The sequence below is a fragment of the Ovis aries genome, chromosome 3, assembly GCF_016772045.2.
Source record: "Ovis aries strain OAR_USU_Benz2616 breed Rambouillet chromosome 3, ARS-UI_Ramb_v3.0, whole genome shotgun sequence".
NCBI classification, from domain to species: domain Eukaryota; kingdom Metazoa; phylum Chordata; class Mammalia; order Artiodactyla; family Bovidae; genus Ovis; species Ovis aries.
This window is the reverse complement of record NC_056056.1, coordinates 90,403,772-90,422,628: the sequence shown is the minus strand read 5'-3', so window position 1 is coordinate 90,422,628 and position 18,857 is coordinate 90,403,772. Positions and strand designations below refer to the sequence as shown.

The 18,857-nt window shown below is 40.3% G+C and overlaps 1 protein-coding gene across 13 annotated transcripts in view; it reads left to right on the top strand.

The window, feature by feature from the left end:
• RASGRP3 (RAS guanyl releasing protein 3) overlaps window positions 1-18,857 on the top strand; it is a 115,412-nt gene that overhangs the window by 83,754 nt on the left and 12,801 nt on the right. For 10 of the 13 annotated variants that reach the window (XM_060412271.1, XM_060412272.1, XM_060412274.1 and 7 more), the window contains 4 exons: window positions 614-889; window positions 8,451-8,528; window positions 12,791-12,907; window positions 16,660-16,775. In XM_060412271.1, the coding sequence (XP_060268254.1) occupies window positions 614-889; window positions 8,451-8,528; window positions 12,791-12,907; window positions 16,660-16,775 (587 nt within the window). Of the gene's footprint in view, window positions 1-613; window positions 890-8,450; window positions 8,529-12,790; window positions 12,908-12,943; window positions 13,004-16,659; window positions 16,776-18,857 lie in introns of all 13 variants that reach the window. The other 3 variants (XM_060412279.1, XM_060412282.1, XM_060412280.1) reach the window with 2 other exon arrangements.

Here is an 18,857-nt window from a genome sequence, read left to right as displayed (position 1 = left end):
AAAAAGATAATTCAATGGAGGCTCATAGAGGCTTGGAACCACCAGTGTATACTGAAAAATTTTTTATTCAAACTCCTCTTTCTTGCAGAAAAAGAAAGCTAATGTCCCTAAAAGTGAAGTGACTTGCTTAAGGTCACCTTCTTACTTAGTGGCAGAGTCCAAAACCACAGCTATCTCACCCATCAATATGACTGTTCCTGCCCCTGTCCCTGTCCTGTCCCCTTCAAGTTATATCTCAAATGCAACTTTCTTGGAACTAGGAAATTTTAATATACTGCATATGTTAATATAATATATGCTTATTTTTCGGATTGTAATATTTCCATGAATTATTAAATACTTATATACTGATGCCATTTAACATCTCAACATCCCTAGTAGGTAGGCAGAGGTGTGGGCTATTTCTAGTTTGTAGCAGAATGGAACAGGCTGTGCAATTCATAGTCAGGTTTTCTAACTTTCTTTTTCCTGGTTAGTATCTCCCTGCATCAATGTTGGTGCAATCCATACTTCTCTTGGTAGCAGAGGAATTTCCTAGCCACACACTGTTGGGCCTGGTGGTGGGCAGAAGGGAAGGCCGTCTGAAAAATCTATTTTTCCATCTGTTCCCCAGAACTGGAATGAAATGACGGAACTGGTCTCCTCCAACGGCAATTACTGTAATTACCGCAAGGCTTTTGCCGACTGTGACGGCTTCAAAATCCCAATCCTTGGCGTCCACTTGAAAGACTTGATAGCAGTCCACGTCATTTTCCCAGACTGGACAGAGGAGAACAAAGTCAACATTGTGAAAATGCACCAGCTCTCCGTTACCCTGAGTGAACTGGTCTCCCTGCAGAATGCCTCCCACCACTTGGAACCCAACCTGGATTTGATCAACTTGCTCACGGTGAGTTCAATGGGCTGGAGCTTGTGCTCCAATAGACTGGAGCTTGAACCTCACCTCCCAGGGGATGCAGGAAGATCCATGCCAGCAGTTCACAATGAGGGCAGGGGAGGGGTTGGATGTGGGGTCAGTGGTTGGGAAGAAATCTCAAAGGAGGAAGGGTGGGGAAGCTACACCTATAACCTGCGTAAATTCAGACTGTTAAATATGGTCTCCAAGCACAGAAAATTCCGTTTGCTTTGAAGGTCCCAGTCTCTGCCCCCACAGCTCTGGTTTCTGGAGTTCTTAGAGAGGCCCCCCAGCTCTGTCCTCAGGGCTTCACAATCCTGCATCACACTAATCTAATTCATCACCCCCTTCGCTATGCCCTCAGCTCACTGGCTTCTCTGGATCCTCACCACATTGCTGTAGCTGAAGCCTGGAGTAAAGCAGGAACCTCCTCCAAGATCTCCCTGCCCCGACTCCCACCAGCCTCCCCAAATCACCAGAGGCACTTCCCAGTCTGGCCCTGGAGGCCCTTCCAGACTTGCTTTCTGACTCTTAGTCTCTCCTCGTTTCTGATCACCTGATCCTGCATCACACCTGCCTTTGAGGAGTATGGGGCTTACACTTTCCACCAGTAATTGCTGCCTTCTACTTTCTGGCTACTGCATTTTCTTGGAAAATTCTTTCCTTACCCCTCCATCCCACTCCCTACCCTGCATCCCATGACTAGCTTAAATTTAAATGCCTCTCTCTTTATTTAGATGTTCTCAGGGAGCATTCTGTTTCCCTCCAAAGCAGTAATGCATCTGACACCTGTGTTGCCCTTGCACTTTGTACTTTCTTATCTATAGGAGGTACCACTTGACATTAGATTTTTTTTTTCCTGTCTACTTGCCTTATGCATTGCATGTCCCCAGCACCTTTCATAGTACCTGGCATATGTAGGGGCTCAACAGATGAACTGAATGCTATAATTAGGAATGATGTCGGTTGGAAGAAATTAACCCACTTCTCATCATTTTGGGCATTAGTGGCACACACAGTTAGCTGGTCTCTAGGTCCTAGCACTTTTAGATACACAGGTGTGTAGAAGAGAATATTTCCCATTGGCTGCTTCTTTGTCAGGGGGGAAAGAGGCATAAGCAAATTCTCTCAGCTTAGCTGAAACAAGTGGAGGAGTAACTTCCTTGTTTGGGTTTATGACACTGTAACATTTGAAACTTGGCTGCAATACTGAATTAACTACTTCCTTCCAATGGCCATAGGAAATGAAAACAACAATCCCTCTGAAGCTCTGAAGGGCTAAATCCTCTAGGGCTGCTGCACTGGAACAAGAGTATGGTTCCTAGACCTTCTCACCCACTGTTCCTAGAACACATAATTGTCTACCAAAGAGTTGACCCCCTAGGTGTAGGCAATAATGGCAGCTGCCTTCTTCGTATAAAGCAGAAGTGGTCAACACACAGAAACACAAATCTCTTGGGGTTCAGATTGTGTGACAAATAATAAACACACAGACATTCTCACTGGGTGTGGGGGGAACCTCACAATCATCCAGGCACCTGCATTTATTAATCATTTGCCATGTAAATCTGTTTCTATGAATAAGTGACCAGAGTTGCAGCCCCAATCAGACTGTGTAAACCCCCATACACAGGTGATGTCTGCAGACCAGTCTCAGGGTGTAGCCGAGGTTTCAGGTGTCTGTGTTCAGACTGTCTCCCTGAGGTAGAGGATAGCTTCACATAGCAGGTGCCTATACCTGGGCAGATTCTCATCTGGAAGAAAGATAATGATAGAGTAGGGGAAATAATTTTTAATTGTAAATGCAGCAAGCAACATCATGACAGAGAAATCTTAAAGGATTTTGAATGAAATTTTGGGATGCTGATGGAAAATCTGAATTCCAGAAGTAAAAGCTAAGAAATAATTGGATTTTTGCTGAGAAGGAAAGAAAAAAGAAAAAACCTCAATCTCTAGTTATCTCTCTCTCTCAGAAATTGAAGGAAAATTTAGAAGCCACCAGGCATCATATTTAGTCAGAACAGTGGTAGTAGAGTGTAGTATCCGGGCCAGAATCTCTGATGGGAGATAATAGCTGTTGACCTTGCCTCTGCAGTTTTTTAGCTTTGTCTCCTTCTAACTGACTTTGGGTTTTTTTCCTAAAGAGTTCTGTGCTCATTTGTGAGGTCTCACCCAGTTCTAAACTTCTGTGGTTCTAGATGTAAGGAATGGTGGAGCCTTGGGACTAAGGAACCAAATGTCAGCCTGATCCCGTGGTTCCAGCCCAGCACGCATCAGGATAGCAGATTTCCAGAGATGAGCACAATCATCAAGTCAGTTCCTACCTAGAGCCAAGAGCCTTACTCTCTCCCCACAACCAAGGAGAAAGTTCAGTGAGTTCATTCTTCCTGGCCATAGGCAGCTTAATCTCCTCAGAATCAGGGTGGAGGAGGCTCCCAGGAGGCGTTCACTGGAGCCCAGTGAACATTTCATGAACCACATTCATGTTGGGATGAGAACCGTATGATTGATCGTATGATTGATTGGCAGCTGCCCAAATGCATGTGAGGTCATTCTTAGGCACAGCATTGAAGGAGTGATTCTTTCTGCTCCAAGACCCTAGCTCAAGTTTCTGCCTGAAGTGACTGCTTCTAAATATGGCCCCTGGTGAGGAAGCTGATATCAATTGAGAGCTCCAAAATAAGGAAAAGTAGAACTTTTAAGTTCGTCAGCAATTCCTATGTATCTGCCCGCTCTATGTATAGCAATGCTTGAACTTTCTGTAGTAATTGATTCCAGTTTTCACAGCACTTTTCACATATATTGCCTCAATAGATTCTCACACACACCCTGTGGGTATAACATCACCCCTGCTCCTTCCTGTTTTAGAAATGAAGAAGCTGAGAATCATAAAGGACAAAAAAGCTTGCAAATAACCAACTTCTGAATCCCCAGTTTGGATGTTTCTCTCTCTCACGCTCTGATGGACATTTACTCAGTAATGTGGGAATATTGCTGATATTTATTTTATTTTGCATCTTTGAAAATTAAATAATCTCTCTTTTCATAGGCTTCAGTCATATCCAACTCTTTGTGACCCCATAGACTATACAGTCCATGGTATTCTCCAGGCCGGAATACTGGAGTGGGTAGCCTTTCCCTTCTCCAGGGGTTCTTCCCAACCCAGGGATCAAACCCGGGTCTCTCGCATTACAGACAGATTCTTTTCCTTTTTTAATATAAATTTATTTATATTAATTGGAGGCTAATTACTTTACAATATTGTGTTGGTTTTGCCATACATCAACATGAATCTGCCACAAGTGTACACATGTTCCCCGTCCTGAACCCCCCTCCCATCTCCCTCCCCACACCATCCCTCTGGGTCATCCCAGTGCACCAGCCCCGAGCATCCTGTATCCTGCATCGAACCTGGACTGGCGATTCATTTCACATATGATATTATACATGTTTCAATGCCATTCTCCCAATGTAGACAGATTCTTTATCAGCTGAGCCACAATGGAAGCCCAAGAATACTTGAGTGGGTAGCCTATCCCTTCTCCAGGGGATCTTCCTGACCCAGGAATTGAACCTGGGTTTCCTGCATTGCAGGGGGATTCTTTACCAACTGAACTGTGGGGGAAGTGTGTAAAGAACAAGTTAATTACAAAACAAAATCTATGTGAGCAGGGACTCTGTCATTTTTTTAATCGTAACTTTAGCCCCCCAAACAGCACTGGGCACATGAAGGAAAGGCGACCATACCACCAAACTGCTGTGATTTGGCTTATTCCCTGTTTGAGGGAAGATCTAGAGAAGACCCTTTCCATTGTGATCCTAATTCATGTAACCAGGAGCTTTCAGACTGAGGCTTCTTGTTTCACAGTACATGAAATAGTCTGATTTTTTTTCATAGTATTTTTAGATCTATCAGTTACATTTACCATTCTGAGTATATGCAAATAACTGGAAAGCCCCTGTATTTTTACAATCGAAGAAGAAGAAAAGAAGAAGAGGAGGAGGAGGGAGAGGAAGAGGCAGAATTGTAAAAATTGTGAATGGAGATAATTTGATGATCAAGTGTGTGTTGTTTTACAATTCTCCAGTCAAGGCAATGTCAATCCTAAGATGCAGACTAAATCCACAGCTATCTCTGCTGATAGGCTTGGATGTAAAAGCAACAACCTGAAACAGTGACTCAAAACATTTTTCAGAAACAACCAAACTTAAAATGTTAGATGCAAATAAAGATTTTTGAAATCCCATTGACAAGCTGCCTCTAGTATTAAAAAGGTGTGTAGAAAGTAGAACAGGGCCATAACACCCAGCGGAGATCCAAGAAAGCAAGTAAGGTTGTGACTGGGAAAGCAGAGAGATGGCAAGACTGACCCAGATGGCAGCTCTGTATTCGTGGTTGAACACTGTGGCATTTGGCTGCTATAGTTATTGGAAGCCAAACCCTGCAGTTCCCTTCTGTGTGACCCTCTAAAACAAACCTCAGTGGACACATACTATCTTGTTTAATCTTCCCAACAAACCTGGGAGGGAACTATTATTGATTCCCATTTTACAGATTGAGACAGACCCTAAAGGCTAAAACTAACACAACATTGTTAATCAACTACACTCCAGTAAAAAAAATAAATAAATAAAATAAAGAAAAGGTATTGACTCTCTTAGGTTCATACTGCCACTAATAAATGGAAAGCAAACCTTGGAAGAAGACCAAAACATTTCCATCATGGAGTCAGGTATCTGTTCATTGACACAAAAAAATCCCCCAAAGTGTTCTGTATCTTTTGAAAGAGCATCTCCCCTACTTGGTGTGTGGCATATTTAGGTGTTTGGTTGGATGTTCTTGCACTGCCATCTTCTCTTCTCCAGCAGATGCCAGTGCCATCGTTACAGGAGGAGTCAGAAAGACAGGAACATACTCATTAAAGCCTGGGTTAACTCCTGATATCAAGTAATTCAGAAGGAAGAAGTCACTCAGTTTTCTAGGTAGCAGTCACAGTGCAAGGTAGCAAACTAGGACAGGGATTATGGGGGTAGAAAAGACAGGTATGCTCTTTGTTTTCATGAGGCTTAAAGATCAGGAGAGTCTTCTATTGTGGAATTTATAAAATGGTCAGCAACTTTTCATGGCAGATGTGCTTTATTTGACCCACAAGAATCATAAAAAATTTTTATTATTAGATGCCCGTGCTTAAAATGGTAGTATTTCATATAATGGTCCAGATTTGTGACTTCTTTTGGTAAACTGGAAGATGTGGCAATTGTTGTCAGACTGATGACAATTTGCCTTAGCTGAGTAGTGGCTGTCTCCCATTCATCAGAGTTCACACCCACCCCCTTGCTTCCCTAACCCAGAGATCCAGTGTCAAATTCCACTTATCAGCACAAATTTTTCTTATTGTTGGGCTAAGAGGAAAGATCTCCAAGTTAATCACATTGCAAAACTTTGTTGCCAAATACTCCATCGTACCAATGTCTCTACCATAATCTCCCTTTCACACATCTTCTTTCACTCAGTTATATAGTAGTCTGGCTCCTAATAGCATTTGTTTGTGACATGGGGCTAGTTCCTCTCCAGCAAAAACTCAGGGCCCCTAAAGGTAGAAGTGACTGCTTTTCAGGGGAAGGTGAATACAGAGTGCATTCTTTGTGAGCAGGATTTTCCTGATCTGAAATGATACTAGGGTAATTTTGTAGTAAAGTCAATTGTCAATTTTATTATGCTTGGAAAAAACTTTTAGATGACAAAGTTTAGCTAAAGCAATACATGATCAGATGTGTGAAATTCTTAACTTAAATGTTATGTTTAGTAGGTAGAGTAGTGACTAGAATGGTCCTCACCATGTATTAGGCAGCCGATAAATATTTGTTCAATGAACGATGCAAGAATGCCGTTTTATAATGCCAGCTGCTTCTTTTTTTAAAATGAGATAAAACAGAAAGATAAATTCTTCAAAGATATCCTTTGTCTCTGAGTTTTCTCTTGCTTCCTTCTTTCTCTTCCCTCTCATTCCATACCCGTACACATTAAGCCTTTATCTAATTTATCTAAGCCTGTTTTTAATTGAGTTTTTAACGTTTGAATTTTTTCGTAAGTAGAAAACTATTTAACTGTTTTGGCTGTGTCGGGTCTTAGCTGTGACACCTGCGGGATCTTTCTTTGTTATGTGCGTCTTCTCAGCCTGGGTGGACTCTTTAGTTGTGGCATGTGGGCTTAGTTCCCCAACCAAAGGTCGAACCCGCATCCCCTACGTTGGAATGTGGATTCTTAACCACTGGACTACCAGGGAAGTCCCTAAGCTTTTATTTTTAGATGAAATATATTAAAGGAAAATTTCATGCTTAAATGGTCAGAGAAAGGACAGGGCACATGGTTCTCTTCCCTGATGATGCCATCCATGGTAGGATTCATCTTCCCAGTGAAGGGCATGTATGGGAATTATCCAGGCGTATTTAATTCTTATGAATTCTGTTTTAGGTGAATGAGACCATGCATTTTAAGGTTTTGTAGATTTTTATCTGTATTCTTCAGTCTTGGTGTATGTTGTCATCCTTGCCTACCCTGTTTTTTCTCTGTATTTTTCTAAGTCTTCCCTTGGAAGGTCCCAGTTTACAAATTCCTCTGTGAATCCATTCTGATCTTTTCAGCCTTCAGTGGTCCCTCCACACAGTAACAAGAGTAGTTTTAGTAGTTGTTACAATAACAATGACAGCGACAACATCGGATTACCTTTCCTGAGATTTTACTGCGTACCAGGCCCTGTGTGAAGCCCTTTACCTGCAGTATTTCACTTGATCCTGATAAAAATCCAATTAGATAAGGGATTTTTGTGATCTTTCCCATTTTACAGAAGTGGAAACTGAATGTCAGAGAGAAAGTAACTGGTTCAAGGTCACAGAGTTAACCAGAGACAGGCTTAGAATTTGAGCTCAGATCTCCAAAACCTCTCCGCCGTGCTTATACACACTGCTCCATGAGAACTTCCTACAGCGCTTGGGGTGGGACAGCTTCCTCGCATTTAGCTTGTATTGCCTTTTGTTGATATGAATATATCTTTTTGTGTTCAGGTCCTAGTTATTCAAATAAAGTGTCAGGCCTTTGAGGGCATAAATGACTTTATACCATTTTGTACCACCAGAACCTAGCACAATGCTCGGAAATAATAGAAATCTTTTCATTGCTGCTTTATTTCTACAGTTCTCTAATCAAACCTCTTAAGACAGTGCTGATTCCATTTCCAAGTCTTATTTTATGCACTTGTCCTATTCTGTGATATCAAGGATTCCTGACCTCTGGCTCTGAGGAGCTTGGTTCTTAGTAGCTGCTCAATAATTATTGAGAAATTGAGTCCATGGTTCTTATATGCTGATGACCACACTAGGTTTAACTTTTTTCTTTTTGAAATTTCATTTTCCACCTCTGCCATGCTATCTTTTTAATGTTCTACATTCAGCTGTCTACATTGACCCCAAGCATTTGGTTTGAAGAAATTTCGGCAATGTGAATAAGTAAATAAATAATTCAGCATTCTGATTTATCCCTTTTAATTTGTTGTAGCTTTCTCTGGACCTCTATCACACAGAAGATGATATTTACAAACTATCACTGGTCCTGGAGCCTAGAAATTCTAAATCGGTAGGTATTGTTTTCTCTCTGAGGATTGGTGACAAACACCATTATTTGTCATTTACAATAATTGCCCATTACAATAGTGCTATGTGGTCTAAAGATTGAGGAATTTAAAAAATCTATATTCTCATTTTACCAGTGGAACAGCTTAGCCTTGACAGATAATTATCTCTTCACTTCACAGGCTAACAAAGAACATCATTTCCAATTACTCTGTTTTATTCTTGATCTTCCATGTTCCCTCTGAGAACTACCAGCATATAGGGCTAAAAAAAAAAAAAGTGGTAACAATAACTCGACTTAATGTTAAAGATCATTCTGAGCCTTCCAGGCTCTTTTAAAAGCCTATTCAACATAAAATTATCATAATTCACAAATTTCTCTACTAATGATTGACCCAACTCAGAATTTCCATATCTTCTTTGGATAGCGCCTCACTTAATTGATAGTTAACTCTTAGTAAAGAAACATTATACAATGAGTTGAAGAAATTGCATTACTGAGTGTACACTGCTCATTACTTTTAGCAAGAAGACTGTAGCTCAGCTATGTTTTACACCAGGAAGAAAAATATCAGGATGAATATGAAATTTACAATAAGGATGAGGTTTGCGTGATGAAGAAAAAATTTGTCTGTTTCTTATATATATATCCTGAGATCAGTTTTCTTACAAATGTCTCATTCATTACCTCCATTCCAGTTGAGTTCTGTGGTGTGTTGCCAGCAACTCTAGGCTCTAAGTCTGTCCATCTATTAATACCCACTACAGTTCTGAACCACTGAATTGAAAGAGGCAGAATGACTGTGAATGCTGTCCACAGGGAAGGCCAGGTGGGAGAGCATAAACTTGAGTCTGAGTCAGTTGGCCTAGTAGCATCTGTTCTTAAAATAATGAGTGGTGTTTCCATCACTGTGTTCCTCTCGCTGCCAGTCCCAAGAGGCTCATCTTCTGGGGACACTGCAGAACACAGCCTTATGGGAAGATACAGCAGAGACAAAGGGAAGGGTTAAGGCCAGACCCTTCAAAATTAGCATGATAAAGAGAGCTCAAAAGAAAGGTGAACTTCCCAGGTGGTGCGGTGGTAAAGAATCTGCCTGCCAATGCAGAGGACGAAGGTTTGATCCCTATGTGGGGAAGATCCCCTAGAATAAGAAATGACAACCCACTCCAGTGTTCTTGCCTGGGAAATCCCATGGACAGAGGAGACTGGCAGGCTACAGTCCATGGGGTCGCAAAGAGTCAGATGCAACTGAGCGCAAATACAAGCAGGAAAGAAAAGTCATGTTATTGAGAAAAGGGAATTTGTACTCTTCTCTTTCATTGCATAGCTCTGGTGTGATGAAGCTGTCCTGTACATGCACACAGCATTGCTGCCTCCTGACACCTTCCTTTAGCTGTAACCGGGCGTCTTAATTGCTGCCTGTTGGTTGTTGAATGCCTGGCAGGTCATAATATGTATGTTATCTCATTGACTCTGTTAAGCAAACAGAGTCTAGTGAGCATAGGTATGTTTGACACAGCCAGTAAGCGGGAGACTTTGGATTCCTCTCGGGACTGCCTGGCTTCATCGCCAGTGCTTTTTCCTATGATGCTTCCCATCATTTCCGCACCATCTCTTGTTCAGAAACAGGGTAGGAATGACCATGTTGGCATACATGCCTGATTTATGCCCTTTAGATTTACTTTATTTTCAGTCTCAAGTTTTGCCAATTTTAGGAGATATTTCCATACAATATAAAAAAATCTTTAAAAAGTATTCATTTATTTGATTGCACCAGGTCCTAGTTGTGGCAGATGGGATCTTTAGTTGCAGCACATGTGATATAGTTCCCTGACCAGGACTATATAGTCCCCCACATTGAAAGCATGGAGTCTTAGCCACGGGACCACCAGGGAAGTGCCAAAAGAGTCTTTTTATCTCTTATCAAAGCAGAAGCTTTTGAAAACTTTCCCAAGTGCTAAAACCCTATTGTTTAGTCGCTCAGTCGTGTCCAACTCTTTTGTGACCCCACGGGCTGTAGCCCGCCAGGCTCTTCTGTCCTTAGGATTCTCCAGACAAGTATACTAGAGCAGGTTGCCATTTCCTTCTCCAGGGGAATCTTCCTGACCCAGGGATCGGACCCGTGTCTCCTGCATTGGCAGGCGTATTCTTTACCACTGAGCTACCAGGGAAGCCCGCTAAAATGAAAACTCTATGAATACGCATTTCCCAATCCCTTTCTGTCTCTTCTCTAAGTGGAATGTCACCCTATTTGTATTTAGTGTTTGACGCCTGTTGGGAACTAGAGAACAATTTCCAGTCAGGATTATTACTGAGAGCCTGTGGCTTTAGCGTGCTTGCAGCTAGAGCCGGCCGACCTCGCCTACTTAGTCTCAGAGCTTCTCGACCTTTTTCTGTTCACAGTGGCATCCTTTGTGCCTCCCTATTTTTTGTGTTTTACTTCGTGCCTCAGTTTTTTCATGCTACCTCTAGGTCAAAAGAAATACCTAACATTTCTGCTTATAGAATAGTTAGGTCCAAGCAACTAAGTATGTATAAATATTGATATTCTAATGACTTAGTACCTGCTTGAAAAATACACACTGAAAAAGATATTATTTTTATTTCATTCTTAAATAACCACAAATACTAATGTGCGTTCGGCATTGTACAATGTCTTAAATCTTGGAATCATGTTGATACTGTCACCTTTATTACTTGTTCCAAATTGATTTTTTGCTTCACAAAGATATGATATCATTGGTAGAAACATAGAATGATTTAATGGGTGAACTTTGTAGTTTCTGTGGAGTCCGACAAATATTGAGTATAGCTATATTTCCCTTGGAAGTTTGAAATATCTTCTGGTATCCCTCTGAGTTTATGATAGTGCTTTGAGGAGATGGGGGTGCTTTACAAAGTACCAAGAGAACCAAGGGTTTAGTCCTTTGTCATATCAACAAGAGGAAAGACTTGACCGAAAGAGCCGAGATGGGAGTGTGTGTGTGTGTGTGTGTGTGTGTGTGTGTGTGTGTGTGTGAGAGAGAGAGAGACTGTGAAAGGGTGACCATATTCAGATGGCAGATATTTTTTGTTTTATTTGTAGCCCACGGGATATCAGAAACACCCACCTTACAAGATTAATAGAGGGGTAAATCCATATAGTTACACCTCAGCTCCCCTTGCAAGAATGTTTATTCCAAACTCAGTGTCCAATTAAAAAAAAACAACTCTGCTAATACATGTGTGTATGTAGGCACCAGAAAAAATATTTCACTGTGTGAGAGTCCAAGGGAGAGGACACAGTGTGCACAGCACTCTTGGCTGGTCTCCTGATAGGACTGTGTTTTGTGCTTGTGTTGTATAAACGTGTTATGCATTATTGCCACCATCCTCTCACATTCTTAAGTGAAAATATCTCGCAAGAACGTAGTAACACCTGTGGAGAAAACAAGTTGCACTGAAGAGGGCTCAAGGGAGCCAGTGATTATTCAATCCATCAGGAAGTGATTAAGCATATTGAGAGAGATGCTGGCAAGATGACACAAACTTGGCTGTGCACCGCTGCCTGCTTGCTGCACACACCTAATTTATCACTAGCACTGAGTATTAAAGAATTAGATAACTGGTGTTTCATAGGCTTTCTATTATACAAAAAAAAAACAACCCTAAAACTATATGGAGTGTTATAGAGATGTTTACCAGTGTTTTAGTATTATTTAGGGAACTTGGGTAGGATTTTTGGATGAGCTGGATGAGTAATGTTTTTTCCCACCTAAAATAATGCAATCTAGGCTCCTGCTAAACAAAACGCACTATCCAAATATGTATTTGGTTACAGATTAGATTCTACCGACAAAATATTCCATTAACATTTTCACTGATGTTTGTTTCAAAAACATTTAAGTGCTACACAAATATAACTTTCTACTGATGTGAACATGAAAAACGTAAATGTCTTTCTCAGTGTCCCTGGTCCAAATTGCTCAAAGTCCCAGATAAAGTTGAAAAATGTGTGTGTTTTCCATGTGTAAAATAGATAGCTAGTGGGAAGCTTCTGTCTAGTACAGAAATTTAGCCTGATCCTCTGTGATGACCTAGAGGGGCGGGCTGAAGGTGGAAGGTGGAAGGTGGGAGGGAGCCACAAGAAGGAGGGGATATATGTACACATATAGCTGATTCACGTTGTTGTACAGCAGAAACTAAGACAACACTCTACAGCAGTCATACTCCAATTTAAAAAATAAATTAAAAAAAAAATTTTTAATGTGTATGTCTTCTGTCAGCAGCCTACCTCCCCTACAACGCCCACCAAGCCTGTGGTGCCCCTGGAGTGGGCCTCAGGAGTGATGCCAAAGCCAGATCCTACAGTCATCAACAAGCACATAAGGAAATTAGTTGAGGTAAGTGAGCACTAGGAGGCCCCTTTCTCTTTCCAGAATGTTCTCTGGTACCAGCCTACGTATCAGCTGGAGTCCATCAAGACAGCCCTCTGGCAGGTAGGAGAAATTCAACAGACACTTAGTTCTGCCTGGCCATGGCTTCTGGGGGAAGAATCTCTCAGGAAGGCCCCCTTTCCCCTTTCTTTCTGTGGGTTCTCACTTGTCCAAATGCTCATGGCTACTTAGAACTCCTGTCTTCCCCAGGCATTTGATACATTTGTCATTGCCCCTGCAATCTACTCACTAAAAATCCACATGGGGGGACTTTCCTGGTGGTCCAGCAGTTAAGAATCCACTTCCAATGCAGGGGATGCAGGTTCGATCCCTGGTGGGGGCACTAATATCCCACAGGCCGCAGGGCAGTTAAGCCCATGTGATCTGTAACTTCTAAGTCCGTGTGCCACAATGAAGACCCAATGCAGTCAGAAAACAAACAAGAAACAACCCACGTGGATCATAATAAAATGCTTGATAAATTGGTTACCTGAGGCTAGGAGGAAAATCCTGCAAGTTAAATAGTCTCTTCAGCATTGTATGTTTGGAGGTCTGTGACACAGCAGCACAATGCTTTAGGTCATAAACATCACTTAATGAAGGGCAAGATGATGTCAGAGTTTTCCATGTAAAAAAAGAGTAGATGCACCATTGTGGAAAAGATGGCAAGCACCTTTCTCAGGCACTAGAAACTGATTATTGATTACTCATCTACCTTTGAGGATCAGTATCTCCTCAGGTGCAGTAGAAACAAGTCTTTGGTATATAATGTACTCTTTGCTGGGAAAGAGTGTTTACAGAAAAGAATGTTCTACATCTTGGCTCATCCACAAAACCATGAGGTGCTGATAGAAAAGTTTCATGGAGCATGTGCGGCAGAAAGGGAGGAAAGGGTGAGGGAAGATGATGGGAAAGCCAGAAGGTCCAGTGGGGGCCATATGATGGTGTGGTAGTGACAGACCCCACCTGGAGCCAGGGACAGTCAGCAGAGGGTCCAGGGACACGGAACTGTGGCTCAGGAAAGTCTAGAATCAGGAGATAAAAGAGGTATTCTCTCTCCTACTCTTAAGTGGTCACTGCATTCTCTGCAGACAGGCCTTCTTTGCTGCAGGAGTCTATTTTGCTCCTCAGTACTTTATCTCTTTTCTCTAATTCCAATTTCATGGGGGAAGGTTGACCCAGTTTTGATAGGTTAAGTACCACTAATTTAATCAAATAAATGGCTGGGTTTTACATGAGTTTTATTCCACAAAAAATCATATACTCTCAGTATAAATATGGGTATTAAATGATAAGTTGTAAGAACTCCATAATAGTTAAGTTTTAAGCAGTTTTGATTTGGATAAGTATTGAAAGTAAAACTTACAAAAATAGTTCAGTTATCTATGGATAAACTTATAATGACTGTCATATTTTAATGAAGTAATTTGTTCATTTATACATTGCCTACTTCCCAAAATACTCCTGAAGCAGCCTGTAACCTAAGGCAATACAGATAAAATATAATAGACACCACAAGGGAAAGAGAGATAGATTCATTACAGCTAGACTCGAAGTCAAGTATGTGCATACATGTGTTTGCAGGGAGAACTCACAAATTTTTTTTAAATCTTAAGAGGACAATAGAAAATTCTTTTTTATTTTTCTCTGATTAGAAGGAAAGCCAGGGGAATTCCATTGGAAGTCCAGTGGTTAGGACTCAGCACTCTTACTGGCCCCAGGTTCAGTGCCTGGTTGGGGAATTAAAATCTCATAAGCCACGCGGTGAGGCCAAAAGAAAAAAGGCAGAAACGTTGTGAATATTAATGCATTACATAAAACACAGAAAGTAGAAAGTTTTACTTTCAGGTCTTGGTATTTCTTCTGCCTAGGGATAATCACTGATAACTTGTAGATGATCTTGTAAGACTTTATTCCACTCCCTCCATACATACACACACACGCGCGCATATATACATATCTTTGAGCAACCTTGTTTGAGAATTCTGAATTCTTACATATATATATAATCTGTTTCTAGACTGTACTGTCTCTACTAAGTTATAATAGCATGTTGTTTTGGCTAATATAGCTTTGATTTCTGATAAGGTACACTATCTCTCATTACTCCCCTTTTTTTATTTGAAGTATAATTAACCTTCTAGGTGTTCTAGGTATTTGACATTTCTACACATTATAAAATGATCACCATAATAAGTCTGGTTACCAACTGTCACAATACAATGATATTAAAATATTATTGACCGTATTCCCCAAGCTGTGCTTTCCATCCCATGTCATTTGCAACTGGAAGTTTTCCCCTCTTAATTTCTCTTGCCTATGCTTTCATCCTCCCACTCCCCTCACCTCTGGCAACCACCTGTTTGTTCTCTGTATCTATGAGTCTGTTTCTGTTTTATTTTGTTCATTGGTTTTTTGAATCCTACATATAAGTGAAATCATATGATATTTGACTTTCTCTGCCTGACTTATTCCACTTAGCATAATATTCTAAAGTCTTTCCATGTTGTCAAAGAATGGCAAGGTTGCATCCATTTTTTATGGCTGAATCTATTCCAGTTTATTCATAGGTCACATCTTCCTCATTCATTCGTCTCTCAATAGACACTTAGATTGCTTCCGTCTATTGGTTATTGTAAATAATGCTGGAATGGACACAGGGGATATATACATCTTTTCAAAAACAAATATTTTTGTTTTCTTTGGAAAAAATACACAAAAAGGAATTGATGGATTGTATGATAGTTCTATTTTTAATTTTTTGAGGAACCTCCTCACTGTTTTCATAGTGCCTACACCATTTTATAATCCCACCAAAACAGCACATGAGGGTTCCCTTTTCTCCACATCCTCAACAACAGTTGTTGTTTGTTGTCTTTTTGATAATAGCCATTCTGACAGGTGTGAGGTGGTATCTCATTGTGGTTTTTATTTGCATTTCCCTGAGATGAGCCATGAGTGATATTGAGCATTTTTTCATATGTCTGTTGACCATCTGTAAATCTTCTTTAGAAAAATGTCTATTTAGGTCCTCTGCCTTAAAAAAATTTTTTTTGGTCAGTTCTTTGTATGTTTTGAATATTATCCCCTTTTAAGATGTATCATTTGCAAATACCTTCTCCTATTCAGTAGGTGGCCTTTTCATTTTGTTGACATTTCCTTCCCTGTGCGAAAGCTTTTTAGTGTGATATAGTCCCAGTTGTTTGTTTTTGCTTTTGTTTCCCTTGCCTGAGGTCATTACTCCTCATCTTTAACAATTTTAGGCAATTTTCAACATGTTACTTCTATCAGAACTTTATAACTAACTTGTTCATTTAAAACAAATTCCCACTTGGATTTTTATTGGAATTGCATTACATGTATACTTTAATTTTTGAGATGATTTAACATTTAAAGTTTCACTTTCTAGTGTCATGATGTTGGTATTTGTAAATTCACCAGCCTCACTCTTACTCAGCCCAGAGGTCTCGGTTTAGACCTTGCTTTCTTCAGGAAATATTTTAAAAATTCCCTCCCCATCTCCCTTCATAGCATTCTGCCTTTATCTTCAGCACTGCACTTACTCATTATACCATAAAGGCTTCTCAATTTTGTTATCTCCCACTAGATTTCAAGCTCACTGATAGAAAAAGTAATATGCTAATTATGCTTTCCCAATAACAAGTTCAGAGGCTGCCTCATAAGTAGTAATTCAATAAACATTTGTCTTTCCTTTGCAGTCTGTGTTTAGGAACTACGACCATGACCATGATGGGTATATCTCCCAAGAAGACTTTGAAAGTATAGCTGCCAATTTTCCCTTCTTGGATTCCTTCTGTGTGCTGGACAAAGACCAGTAAGTTTAATTTGGTTATATTATAATGCAGCTGTCCTGAAGCAGAAAATCACTATCAAAGGAGAGCAGAGAACTCTATCTCTAATTTATATCCTGAAAGCATTGATCCTAGTGATTTGATGAGATGTGTCTAACTTTTTGCTGATTTTTTCTTGGTGTCCATGAACATGACTGGTTGGATGGAATCACAAGTTAGTATTAAGCAGAAGTTCACTTGCAAATTAGCCAAGCTCTCCATTTCACATATTACTGCTACTACTTAGCAGATGAACTATCATCACCCAAAACCTCCATCAAAAAAAGAATAGAGGCTAATTATAGTTAGGTCTAGGATAGTAGAGTCTTCATCATCACTGGACCAGGGAGTAATCTTAAAAATCATCAAGTAAGTAAGATTTTTTTTTTTTAGATTACTTCTGGTGTTCAGCTGCAGGTGACAGGTACAGATAGCCAGAAAGTGTCCCTGCTTTGTTTATTTCTTTGCTAGCTCAAATGCTGTCTTGAGAAACAAAGGAAAAATATGTTTCTCTTTAGCTTCAAACGATTTGTGAGAGATTAATTAACTTTAGTGGCCAAAACCTGGATCATTAATTTAAAAAAAAATGGCAAGAAATTCTGACATTAATAATATCATCACTTCATTTTTAATTATGTGAAATTAGTTCCTAGTTTAAAAATCATCTGTAATGAAATATTGGATTTTATATTGTCTAAATATCCAAATTCTATCATATTAAAAGCCTTTAATATTTGTGTTGATGTGAGAAATTTTTAAAAAGTTGAACCTGTAAATAATTCAGCACAAGGAAAGCCTTGGTAATTTATTATAAACATCTTAAAACCTTAATCTATCTTCACTATATAACTAAATCAGAAAAATACTTTAAAAATACTTATATACTTTTAAAATAAATTATTAGAAACATAAACTTCTCTTATGAAATCAAATTTAAATTATCTGCTATCTACTTCCTCTCTGTTTCTGTCAGTAACATGTATGTAGAATATGAACTTAAAATCACTTTCTAGTCTTCATTTTCTTACTCTGCCATTCTTTAAATGGAACTGAGTCTGTCCCAGTAAATACATATAGTTTTTCCTAAAAATAGAATAATCTTCCCTAAAAATGAAGGTTTAAAGTGTCCCTACATGATTTCTTGCCAGACATGCTTAGATAGTTGATTTTGAGAGGAAAGTGGACCATCCAGGAGAAGATTCTAGCAGGTTGTTGAAGATATGGCAGCAAGATTCAAGAGAACAGTCAGGGCAGGAGACATAGATTGTCAGGTCTTCAGTCCAGTGGTGTGAGTTAGAGTCCCAGGAGTGTGAGCACATTCTGATGGGAAAGTTTATTATTTTAATTTTTTTAAAAAATTCTTATCTTTGGCCCCACTGCACAGCATGTGGGATCTCGTTCTCAGACCAAAGATTGAATCCACACCCCCTGCAGAGCCAGCACAGAGCCTTAACCACTGGAGCATCAGGGAAGTCCCTCTGATAGGAAAACTTAGAGGAACATGAGCATGGGGCCTGGGAATGTGGCTTCAGGGACGCCTCTTCCCAAGTGCAGAAGCTGAAAGACATGGATCCTTCAGAAGAGCTAGAGAAGGAGGAGCAGAAGAGGCAGAAGGGAGCCATGGCTATATGGAATCACCGGAGAGCATGGAGAAGGGATGTCAAAAGCGGGGAATCCTGTCCCCATGACATGCGCTGCCAGGAGGTCAGCAAGTTCAAGGAATGAGAAAAGGCCACTGCGAATGTTACTGTGACAGCTTCAGTAGAATGGTGAATTAGAAACCTGATTGTTTGGAGGAAAAGAGTAATTGAAGGAAATGGAAAAAATGTCTACTGAATACTCCTCCAAAAAACTTCAGGAGTGAGAGGACAACTTCAGGAGTAAGAGAGAAGACAAGTGTTGGAATGGAGGCAGGAGTAAGGAAAGACCTTTTTAAGGAGAAGTCCTGAGTGTATTTGTAAACAGAAGAATGAGTGGCTGACAAGATGGAGCAGAACTTAAAAAGAGTAGTGTCCTGGAGAGTGGGGGTCGGCAAGGAGGTGGAGGTGGGAGAATGACCCCAAGAA